Source organism: Cavia porcellus, unplaced genomic scaffold (assembly GCF_034190915.1).
Source record: "Cavia porcellus strain 051 isolate PalLab524CR breed Dunkin Hartley unplaced genomic scaffold, mCavPor4.1 scaffold_1, whole genome shotgun sequence".
Classification (NCBI taxonomy): domain Eukaryota; kingdom Metazoa; phylum Chordata; class Mammalia; order Rodentia; family Caviidae; genus Cavia; species Cavia porcellus.
In genome coordinates, this window is record NW_026947484.1 from 90374725 (window position 1) to 90387555 (window position 12831).

General features: G+C 35.6%; 1 protein-coding gene across 5 annotated transcripts in view; it reads right to left on the minus strand.

Moving 5' to 3' along the window:
* Positions 1-12831, minus strand: part of Psip1 (PC4 and SRSF1 interacting protein 1) — a 59540-nt gene that overhangs the window by 31624 nt on the left and 15085 nt on the right. For all 5 annotated transcript variants that reach the window (XM_063251497.1, XM_013155038.3, XM_023566040.2 and 2 more), the window contains exons 3-6: positions 12148-12286; positions 9455-9559; positions 8310-8372; positions 1164-1257 (exon numbers count right to left, since the gene is read on the minus strand). In XM_063251497.1, the coding sequence (XP_063107567.1) occupies positions 1164-1257; positions 8310-8372; positions 9455-9559; positions 12148-12286 (401 nt within the window). The remainder of the gene's footprint in view (positions 1-1163; positions 1258-8309; positions 8373-9454; positions 9560-12147; positions 12287-12831) is intronic.

A 12831-nucleotide genomic window follows, 5' to 3' on the forward strand; every position in this document is an offset into this window, starting at 1 on the left:
ATAAAGATTTTAATACTACATAAAAATTGTCATTTGGTATCTTACTACAGATACAGTGACTTACAATTTTTTTTTAAATACTATCTTCATGAATCAAAGGAGCAAAAGCAAAAAATCTGAATAATGCAATTTTAAATTTGTCTTCTGTATATCTCAAAGGGCTTTTTTTTTAAATTCACCTTTAAAAAAATTCTCAATCTAAATCTGAAAAACAGCATTTTTCACTGATGTTTTAACAGTGATGTCATAAATTCAACTTTATTCACTAGTAAATTTTCAGACATACCATAATATTATGTATATTAACAAACATCTTTGTAAGTCTGAATCAGAATTCACCAAGTTTTTAAACACCATTAATTTGATCCATTATAACAGTACTGCAATTTTTTTTTTTTTTTTTTTGTCTTTTTCCTTTTTATCGGTACCAGGGATTGAACTCACGACTACCTGCTTGCGAGGCAGGCGCTTATGCCGCTGAGCTAAATCCCCAGCCCCAGTACTGTGCTCTGACATGCTATTTTTTCCTGGATATTCATTTTAGCTCTCTTCAGTAAGAATCCTGTTATGAAACTGTTATGAAACAAAAAACTGGTTCAATTTTTGTTAATTTTTTTAAACTTTGTATTAGGAAGGTCCTCCCTATTTGCCAAAGTAAGAAAATAGTAAGTAGGCCATGAAGAGAGCAACATGTTATATATTCTTACAAACAAGAAATATAAATTAACAGCTGTTAATATTAAGCAAATGCTGTGTTTATGACTCCACTTAGAAAGCTTATGCCTCGTGAGACCCCTTAAAACAAAGAAAAAGGTGACCATTTCCAACTTGAGTATTACATCACACAGCAGAAACCACATGTACCTCCTTTAATATTCTGCACATACAGTTATGTACAATACAACATTTCTGTCAGAAATACTGCATATACAGCTGCGGTCCCGTAAGATTCGGTTACACAGCCTATGAACATAGCTATCTTAGTTTGCCTAACATAATGTCTGCACAATGAAACTGCATTTCTCACTTATCTATATCCCTATCATTAAATAATGAAGTTGTACTCAACTGCCTATCCACTACACTTCAAAACACTTGAGGCAGCAATACTTTTAATAGACTGGATATTAATCACAAGCCAAATATTTAAATAACAAGCCTACCTGCAGGTCGTCCTCTCTTAGGACTCACTTTTAGATTAACAGATGCTGTTGCTGTTGTCACTACTCCTGCCTCCTCGGTTTCTACTTTTTCTGCCTGAATCACAAACATTTAATTAACTTATTTAGCAAATAGTTCATGCCCAAACTGTAACTTGATAGTAAAAAAAAAAAAAAATACGAATCTAACATGAGCCAAACACGTATAATTTCTTTATAATCTTTTATTACTTTTAGAGAGCTTATTGGAGCAACATCTTCCACCTCTGCTTATAACCCTAGGAAACTATTTTTTTAAATTCACCTTTACAAATTTCTCAACCTAAAAAAAAAATCGTTTCTAAAAATGTTAATCTTGATGTAATATGGTAACCAAAGTACAACACAGTTATATAACAACTCACATACCGCTATTTCTAATTCTCCAACTTTGTTAATATATATGTACATTCTATTTCTGAATTGAAACTGATACCTGACATTCTCCCACAGGAATCGCGGAGTTACTATTGTTTTCATAAGCAGGATCTTTGCAACTATAATGCCCTGTTGTAACTCTCCTGAAGAGGCAATCATTCCAAATAAGAATCAGTATTGCTAACTTAAGCATTACAGTGGAATAAGGATTAAGAACCACAAATTAGACGCTGGGGATTTAGCTCAGCAGCATAAGTACCTGCATTGCAAGCAGGTGGTCGTGAGTTCGATCCCCAGTACTGATAAAAATGAAGACAAAAAAAAAAAAAAAAAAAAATAAGAACCACAAATTAAACTGATCGTGGTGAGGCATGCCTGTAATCCCAGCACTCGGGGGACTGAGGCACGAGGATCCCCATGAATTCAAGGCCAGCCTGGGCTACATATTGAGTTCCAAGGCCAGCCTGAACAATACAGCAAGACGCTGTCTCAAAAACCAAAATCAAAAATTAAAACCACCACAAATTAGAAAGGAATACAAACATGAAACGATAGTGATGATAATAACCGTAAAAGCAAAGAAATTGAAGTTTGGGGGCTGGAGGTTTAGCTCAGTGGCATAAGCGCCTGCCTTGCAAGCAGGCAGTCGTGAGTTCAATTCCCCGGTACCGATAAAAGGAAAAAGACCAAAAAAAAAAAAAAAAAAAGAAAGAAATTGAAGTTTGGGTTGACCACTGAAGTAGTTTTCTGAGATAAGAGGTTTTTTTTTTTTTTGTCTTTTTGAAACAGGGTCTCACTATGCAGTTCAGGCTGGCCTTGAGCTCACTTTGTAGCCCAGGCTGGTCTCAAACTCACAAGGATCCTCCCACCTCAGCCTCCTGAGTGCTCGGATTACAGGTGTGAGCCACCACACCCTGCGAGACAAGTTTTGCTATGTAGTTCTGGTTGGCCTTGAATTCACAACTATCCCAGACTGGTCTTGAGCTCACTGCAGCCTCCTAAGCACTGGGATTACAGCCTTGCCTCACCATGCCCAGTGAACAGCTACTTTTCTACTCCCTGACTTTCAGAAGTCAATGTTGCTGGGGATACAAGGGATACAGCTCAGCAACACAGTGCCTGCCTGGCAAGCACAAAGTCATGAGTTCAATTCCCCGTACCAAAAACAAACAAACACAAACAAAGTCAGCATTAACTACAGTATTTCTGAAAAATATAAGAGCAAGACACGCCTCAAAATATGCTAATTCAATCTTACTAATAAAAAATTTTAAACTGCTTTTTACTCAATGATCTGACTTCCACACATGCCCAGTGTTCATTCTTAATAGAAATTACTGATGATTAACAAACCACTATCACCTTTCTAAAAATATTATGAATGCTAGCAATAAAGGACCCATGCAAATCTCTGAGTGGCTAAGAATTTATGCCCTTTTTTTTTTTTTTTTTTGTCTTTTGTCTCTTTTAGACAGAGTCTTACTATGTAGTCAGGCTGGTATGGAGCTCACTTTGTAGCCTAGGCTGATCTGGAACTTGCAACAATTCTCCTGGTCTCAGCCTCCCAAGTGCTGGCTTTATGGGTGTGCTAAAATTTATACATTTTGGGGGAAGAGACACAGTCTTTCCTAAATCACTAAGTTGTCCAGGCAGGGCTTGAACTTTTGATATTTCTGCTTCAGTCTCCCACAGTACTAGAATTGTGAGATGACCATCATGCCCATCTATGCATTTCTATTTTGTTAGTTTTGAAATATTTTATTACTTTTATAATTAGAAAACAATAATGCACATTTAAATTAACAAACTCATCTAAGATAATCCTTAAAATATTCTTGAAAAACACTGCAAATATTCCTCCCTAAACATTAGCTCACGTTAAGAATTTTTGAGACCACTGTTCTCTGGCCCAGTCCTGACCACTTAGTAGCTCTGAACAAGGGAACCAGAAATCTCCACAGGTACCCACCCAAAGGTGAGAATGCAAGACTATATGAGAGCTTGTTTCCTGCTGATGAATTAATTCAATCCAAATGGATGAGTTCTATAGGGCAAAAATATTAAAATTAAAATTTTTTAAAAAAATTTTACTTATCATACTGTCTGCTTTTGATAAACCAAGACAGGGAATATTATTTGAGGAGAAACCAATAACAAGTTCATCAATTAATACAACAAAAGTATGTTTATCCTAATTAGTAAGGGAGAGATCAGCTTACACAGTAATCCCTGTGGAATGTGACTGCAAAGCCATGCATTATTTCTTTACCCTTTATTTCAGGCCCTGAATAGCTAGCATAAATTGTCAATCCATTCCATTTCATTTCAAGCCTTGTACCATGTCTGAAAGTCTTTCTTTGGATTGAGTCTGACTCAAGGAGGAAAACTAAGTTCTGCAGAAGAACTCCTTTAATTTCCAAGATTCCCTGGAGCTCTGTGTAGCCTCCACCTCTGTCGAATTAAACAGGCTAAAATGCTCATTTTTTTCTTTAAGTTGATTTCTTCAAAGTACCTTCCTTACCTCACCCAGCATATACTTACAAAAAACAATTTATACCGACTCATTCCACATCCTCCATCTTTCCTGGTTTTGCAAATAAAAAAATGTTTAGGCATCTACTGTTTTTTTTTAACTTTAAGCACTTTCCCTTACCTATGTAAATCCCTGCCAAATTGCTGTATTACTTCTTTTCCATCCAAGGTTTCAAAAATGTATCGTAACTTTACCATTAGACATTTTACTCCCTAATTCACTTCATTCTGTCCTTATCACTCCTCTAATGAAACTAAAGTCTCAGAGGGGAAGTCTAATTGTCAAGTATCTTATTAGACCCTATCCACAACAGGATACTTAATCACGCCTTGGTTCTTGGAATTCTCCTCTCTGGTTAGCTTGATTTATTCTTTTGTACTTTCCCAGGCAGTTCATTCTCAGCTTCATTGTGCAGAGGCTTTTCTCGTATTATATTCATTCATAAGTCCAGTTTCTGCATATATCCCAGTAAGCATTTTCTCTTGACATATGTATCTCATCTTTATTTAAATCAGCGACTACATTTTTAACTTTTTGTATTTTTCTCCTTTGATGCTACAATGGTATATATATTTTCACAAAAGTTCCTACAGGTGCTTCACTTTAATCTCAGTCACATATTCTCTGCCTTCCTAAGATCAGGTCATCTAAGCACATACACTACATTCTAGATTCTGCCCCACTCTGCCAACCACTTTGAGTCAATTCAACTTAATCTCCTATAGTGTACATAAATTGCATCTCTCATTTATAGCATTTAAAAAAAACCCTTGCTATCCTGCACTTCCAACCTCATGCCAACTCTTAAAAAAGCCTTTTCGAACCCATAAACTCCCCACTTTAATTCTCATTTTATACATTTATAACCATGCCTTGAAGATATTGTAGGTTCCATTGCGGACAAAGTCATGTTTTATACTCTGCTGCAGTCTATGAATAGCATTATGCCTTTAAAAAGGCACATACCTTCATTAAATAGTACTTTTTAAATGTAGATTGGTTGTACATCATTTGCCTAGCACATGTGAGGCCCTGGGCTCAATCCGTAGTATCTCAAATACAACACAGAGAAAATACTTTTTTTTTTGTTCCAGGGATCACACTCATGACTGCATGTTTGCAAGGCAGGCGCTTATGACGCTGAGCTAAATCCCTAGCCCTTCAAAAATACAAAATAAAAGCAAAGATTGCTTTAAAAATGCTACAGTCTTCTGAGACTACAGTGAGCCACAACCCTTTTGGGGGTGGAGGGCCTTACATTGATGTTGATGGCTACTGACTGGTCAGCTTGGTGGCTGAAGGTTAGGGTGACAGTGGCAATTTCTTAAAACAATGAAGTCAGCCATCACCTGAGTCTTCTTTTCACAAAAGAGTCTATGTAGAATATAATGATGTCTGATAGCATTTTACCAAGAGAACTTCTTTCAAAACTGGAGTCGGTCCTTGCAAAATTCTGCCATGCTTTATCAACTAACTTTATTAATAAATTCTTTGTTTCAACAATACCTATAATACCATCGTAGAAATAGATTGTATCTTAAGAAACCATTTCCTTTGCTCATACATAAAAGCTGCAAAGTAGATGTTGTGTTAGCAAGTATGAAAATATTAAACTCACTAAACATCTCCCTCAGAATTCTTAGATGATGAGGTGTACTGTCAATGCATAACAGTATTTTAAAAAGAATCTTTCTGACCAGGACTCAATAGTTGGCTTAAAATATTCAGTACATCATGCTGTCATCCAAGCCTTTCTGTTCCATTAATACAGAAGAGGCTTATTTAGTGTAATATTTAAGGGCCCTATGATCTTCAGAATGGGAGCATCTTCCCATTCTGAAGATCTTCCAATTAAGGTGTTTCTGCTACACTGAAAGCTAGCTGTTTAGTGTAACCTTCATTAATTATCTTATTTAGCTAGATCTTGTGGATAATTAGCAACAGTTTCTGCATTAGCAGTACTGCTTTCACCTTGAACTTTTTAAGGTATAGCTACAGCTTCTTTCCTTAAACCTGATGAACTAATCTTTGCTAGTGTCTGTTCTGTGGCTAACTTCCCACCTCTCTCAGCCTTCAGAGAATTAACAGATAGATAGAACTTTCCTCTGGATTAGACTTGAGCTTAGGGCACTGCTGTGAACAGAATGGCTTTATCTTCTATAGAAACCAATAAAACTTTTTCCATTATCAGCAATCAAGTTTGTTTTGCTGCCTTGTTGCTACATTCATACAGTAACACTTTTAATTTCCTCCAAGTTCTTTTTCCTTTCATTTACAACTTGCATATTAGTCCAAGAGCCCTAGGATCAACCTATCTCAGCATTTTGTTTTTTCTGTCTCAGCTTTTGACATGACTTCCTTACTAATCTTAATCACTTTTAGCTTCTGATATAAAGTGAGAAGAAGGTGACTTTTGCCTTCCACTTAAACATGTATACACCACTTTAAGGTTATTGACTAGCCTAATTTCAACACTGTGTGTCATAGAACAGAAACCCAAGACAAGAAACAAGAGACAGAGAAGAGCTGTTGGAACAGTCACAGTATCAATTAAGTTCAATGTCTTATATATGTGCAGTTTTATGATGCCTTACCAATTAACAATAGTAACACCAAAAATCATTGATCACAATCTCCCTGACAAATATAATTTAAGAAGCCTGAAATATTGTGATAATTACCAAAATTTGACATAAACGCATCACATGCTGCTGTAAAACAGCACTGAAAGATTTTTCAATGCAGATTTATTCAAGTTGCCAAATCTTTGATTTGTAAAACATGCTTGGTATTGCAAGACACAAAAAAGCAAAGAGTAATAGTACAAAGAATACCTATACTGGCTCTTGATAAAAATGAAAATTCAGTAACAACAACAACCTGCTTCCTTACTCACTTTTCAGTTTCACACCTAGGTGAGTAAAGGTAGTATTCTGAATGAGGTTTTCAGTGAACTAGTCTCTCTGGTCCAATCCAATTCCTATTATCACACTGCCTTAACAAAGGAGATATCTAAAATGACTCAGTGGTTTGTCATCACCTCTTTTAAGTTCCAATTCTTCAGGATAACATTGGGGTTTTATACCCATTTCCCTCTAACTTCTTAGTTAACAGTGACACCATGGTTCACAAACACATGCGTCTGGCAAACTTTTCTGTTTGCAAACTACACATCAGGCGACAAGACTGTGTAGCCTGCTTCCCTACACCAGTATCAAACATAGGCCATCTTTTCCAAAATTTAGAAAAAGGTACTATACTAAAATAAAACACAGAGCCAAGGATTTAGCTCAGTGGCATAAGTACCTGTCTGGCAAGCATAAGGCTGTACCCAAAAAAATTAAGTAAATAAAAATACAACATTGTAACCGAAAGTTTATAATGTAATTTTCCCTATGTACCTGTATATAACATTTAAATTGCCTTAGTAATCTTCCCTCTGCCTGGATGCCTGACAAAATTCTGCCTTATCTTTTGTTTCTTTGGTTTTGCTATGTGGTTCAGGCTGGTCTTGAACTCATTATATAGTCCAGGCTGGTCTCAAACTCACAGCAATTCTCCTGCCTCAGCCTCCCCTGAGTGCTAGTATTACAGGTATGTGCCACCACATCTGGGTAAAATTCTGCGTGTCTTTTAAGATCTTATCAAATTTATCAAATCCCTCCCGAAATGTATATAAAGAGCCACTGCAATTATTTGTTTTCATATTTCCTCAAGAGAGAGCCAACTCTTGATTTTCTTTAAATCTTTGGCATAAAATAGTCTAAGACAGAAATAGGTCAGAAAACATATGAACAAAACTTACAGGGAAGAAGAAACACATTAAAAACCTATCAGATACTTGGCCCTGTATTTTCACTCTCATTTCACACACACATCGTGACATAACAGTAAAATCATAATGGCTGACACTTTCGTCCTTTCAGTAACACTGTAACTTCATATATCTCACTACTCATTTTACAAAGTCATTAAAATAAATGAAAACTAGTAATGAGCAATAGCTTTTTACATTTTATTTTATGATTCAACTCATCTTAAGCATTCTTTAACTATATCAAAAAGAAACAACTTTGCCAAGTAAGCAACATATAAGCTAACCTTTAAAAAAGTTTTAATAAGGTTTTATCACCTCTTTTTATATGCAAATAAACTAAAATTTTTTTCTAAAGATTCCTATGGTTGATCAATGAATTTACCTTTCTCTTTCTCCCTCTTCGGGCAGCTTTTGGAGTGGTTATATCAACTGCTTTAGTCATATCCTAAGGAAGGGAAAGGAAAAAAAAAAAAACACCCACACACAGATGAAACTGAATAAATTATGCCAAGAACGAAAGAAGCTTTCTTAAACTAAAAAAAAAAAACCAAACACATTTCACTAAAGGTGCATAGTTTGTTTTGCTTTTCTGACCTTTAAAATTATAAACATTAACACTCTTAGCACAGCATTATGAAAGGCCCTGAGTTCAATCTGCAGCACTGAAACAACAACAACAAATCCATAAAATCTTAACATTATAAAATGAAAGTAATACCCTGTCTCCTCCTCAGGGAAAAAATACATTTCCACCATCGGCTCAAATATAACATATCACATTTTCCAATACACCAGAGCTTGTATTACATTTATGAAACCACTTCTACAGTAGAATTCTAAATGTTAGGGTTGTAAAATTTTTTTGTTTTCGGTATCAGGGTAGAACTCACAACCTCGCGCTTTGACAGGCAGGCATTATACAGCTGAGCTAAATATCTTGCCCTCGGATTATAAATTTTAAAAGCTGACTGAGCTTTTAGGGATCATCCAACAATCATTTCATGAAGACTAGAAAAGCTAGCAGAAATCAACCTAAGTTTAAAAGCAAAAATCAGTCCATTCCATTCCATCTATACTACAATAGCAAACTGTGACCCACTCTAGAGTTAGATCTCATGCTGTGCATTAAGTGCAAATAAAAACATCCAAGATAAGTATGGCAGTACACATCTGTAAGCCCAAATACTCTGAGCTAAAACTGGAGGACCCTAAATTCAAAACCAGCCTGAGCAACTGAAGACTTGCAAAATAAAATTTTTAAAAGGGCTAAAGATAAAACCCTGGTGGTACAGTGCTTGCCTAATGTGGTTCAATCCCTAATACCACTAAAGAAATTTTAAGTATCTTTGCACATTAAGCATGCAAAAACTATTTTACAATGTTGTATTTAATACAAGAAAATAAATCTCTTGTGTGTTCTCATTCATTTTTCAAGTACTTCAAAAATTATTTCCATTGCCATGGTCGACTCATTTTACAATTCTTTCCTAGCAACCAAATGGAAAATGTGAGAGAATTTAAATATACCTCACTGCTTGTTTTTTCTTCATGATCACTGTCTTCCTTTGAAACACTAGTTTCTTTTTCTTCAACTTCAACATCAGATGATGCATTTGACTGTTTAGTTGATACCTGTAAGCAACAGTTTATTATTAATTTCACAAAGTAAGGATCTTCAATTTTAAAATGTTGTACTGAGGAAAAATCAAAGCCTGATTGCAAGAAAGTTAGAAAAGCACCCTGATTCCCATAGGATTACTTGGGGTGAGGGGGTTTGAGACAAGATCCCACTATGTAGCTCAGGCTGGCCTTGAGTTTGCAGCAGTTCTCCTACTTTAGCCTCAACATTTTAGTATACACAATTTAACAATAGTTTTGCCACATGCAATGGTGCACACCTGTACTCCCTGTACTCTAGGAGGCTAAGACAGGGAGACTGAAAGTTCAAGCCCAGCCTGAGAGCAACTTAGTAAGAACCTGTCTCAAAATAAAAACTTTTTTTGGAAGAGTGGGAGATAGCGGATACAGTTCAGTGTGAAGGCCCTGAGTCAACCCCTGATAACTGCAAAACAAATAAAATTTAATAGAAATAGTTTAATGCTACAAGTTCAGTGACCATCATACCATGTTAAAAACCTCAGAACGTTTTAATTTTTTTTTTTTTTTTTTTTTTTTTTTGGTCTTTTTGAAGCGGTTTCTTTCATTATGTAGTTCAGGTTGGCCTTGAATTCACGCTGTAGCCGAGTCAGTCCCTCAACAGGAATCATCCTTACCTCAGCCTCCTAAGTGCTAGGATTACAGGCATGCACCACCATACCCAGCCTTGAGTTTTTGGAGGTTTTTTGGTGCTGGTGAATCAAACTCAGATACTCATAAATGCTAGATGAGTGCTCTGACTGAACTAGCTATGCCCCCAGTCCTGAGCATAGATTCTTCTGTAAGGGAATGCTAAAACTCACGAAGTTACTATTCATATAATGTGAATGCTTGAAAATCATAGCACTACAGAAACTTTTAAAACTCATGACTGCCAATTATTTTGCTATCCCCAGATCCTAGGAATATGCCTCCCATGTCTGGGTCTTAGGATCACACTGAATCTGATCAACACAGTAAGTTACCTTTTGGTAAAGACAGAAAGTTACTTTGTTTTATCCATGTAACCTACCAAAAATTTCACTGTGAAATAGAAATTTAGACTTCTATGGCAAAATTACCTAGACATCGAGTGAAAGTGGAGACAAATGATGGAGTAATTAAAATGTACAATCTGGAAGAAAAGACCATGAAGGACTTGCCTAGTGTCTGTTGAGGCCTTACATTTGATTCCCAGCACACCAATAAGAAAGAAAGAAAGAGAGAGACAGAGAGAGAGAGAGAGAGAGAGAGAGAGAGAGAAAGAGATAAAGAGAGAAAGAGAGAGAGAGAGAGAAAGAAAGGAAGGAAGGAAGGAAGGAAGAAAGAAAGAAAACAGAGAAAGGGAAAAGAAGGAAGGAAAAAAGAATAAAGAAAACAAGGAAAAAGAGAGGAGAGGAAAAGACAGGCCTAGGGATATGTAGTCAGCAGGGTAACACTCTTTGTACTCTGTGTATGACATGGCGTTCAATTCTCAGTACTGCTATAAAAAAAAGAGCTCTGTGATATAGTTCAAGAGTACAACTGGAAATACAGAAAAACATTTTAAAAATAACATCAAGACCAGCCAGACAGGTGCAATGGCACAACCGTGCATGTAATCCCAACTCCACAGTAGTCTGAAGCAGGAGGATGTCGAGTTCAAGGCCAGCCTAGGCAACTTATCAAGACCCTGTCTCAAAGTAAAACATTTTAAAAGGGCTAAAGAGTTAGCTCAGTGATAGAGCACATGTCTAGCATGCATAATGCCTGGGTTCAATCTCTAGTACCTCAAAAAACAAAAACAAAAGGTCAATATCAGGACCAAAAACATTAATTAGTAACTGCTGTTACATGAGAAAAACCATACAAATTGGATAAAAGCAAATCACATCATGAATTCAGTATCAATATAAATTAACAGCCTTTTCATATAAATTTAAATATAATTTGCAGGGAGCTATAAATACTTTCATCACACATTTAATTTAACCTGTGTGACATTTATATTGTAGTAAGGATTAGAACTCTAGCATGTATTTAGAAACTGCAAATAAAATCACATGCCTTCTAAATTAAAAATTTAAGAGAACAGTAAGGTTGTAAGTTCAACAATGAGTTCAACAATGAATTAAATAAACTTTTAATCAAGAGAAATTAACTGAATATGGTTGTTTTCTAAGATCTCTTTACCCAAACAATTAATAAGTGTGCATACATGTGTACGTGCGTGCGCTGCTGGGAACTGAACCCAGAATCTCCCCCCGATCTATATCCCAGGCCCTTTTGTATTTTTTATTTTGAGACCAGGTGTTACTATATTATTCAATTGCTGAAGCTGGGCTCATACTCATGATGCTCCTGTCACAGTTTCAAGTGCTGGGATTATAGGCATGTGCCACTGTACCAGCTTACAATGAATAATTTCAACAATTCATCTACACATAAAAGGTAAAAAGTTTAACCTTATGAGTACACAATTTAATCTGACATTCACAAGACTTTTATATTAGTGTTTATTTTCTTATAGCTAGAGCACTGATTATTTTCCAAAAAACTGATCTGAATTAATAAATACTCAACTTTACATAAAATGACTGACTTACCTGCTGGCTTGAGAATTTCACTTTTGGATTGTTGTCTATCTCCCACAAGCCTTCATTAAAACCTTTGCGTTTATTTGGTTTGCCATACTTTTCCTTATTTTCTGAGTAAGGAAATATATCCTTTGGTCCTAAAAAAGCTCTGAAACAGAAGGGGAGGTTGTGAGTACAAAGCAATGTAACAAAACTATCCTATGGTGCATTTTGAATATATCAATCAAAGAGCAGACAAAGAATTTTAAATTCCAGTGATTTCATTTCACTAATTGAGGGCAATTTCACAAGGATATGAGAACACTGATAAGATGATACTATAACAAGTGTTCCAGAATAATTAAAAAAAAAAAAAAACAAATTGCACAAAAATACAGTGTATTTAACACTAATGAAATGGCTAAAACATAGTTAATAATGTAATGTACATTTCAAAATAGCTACAAAGACTCGGGAGACTGGAGCAAAAGGATCAGCAAGTTCGAACAGCCTGTGCTATAAAGTGAGCTAGGAGGAATCTTAACTGGTCTCACCAAAGATATAGTGAACACATATGCTACTTACTTTGATTTATTTAATGTGTATCTGTAAAGTATTACACTGTATCCCATAAATATTAAGTTATGTTAACTAAAAACTGTTGGTGCATTAAAATTATTCTTATAAATAGAAAAATGTTTGACACAATACCAT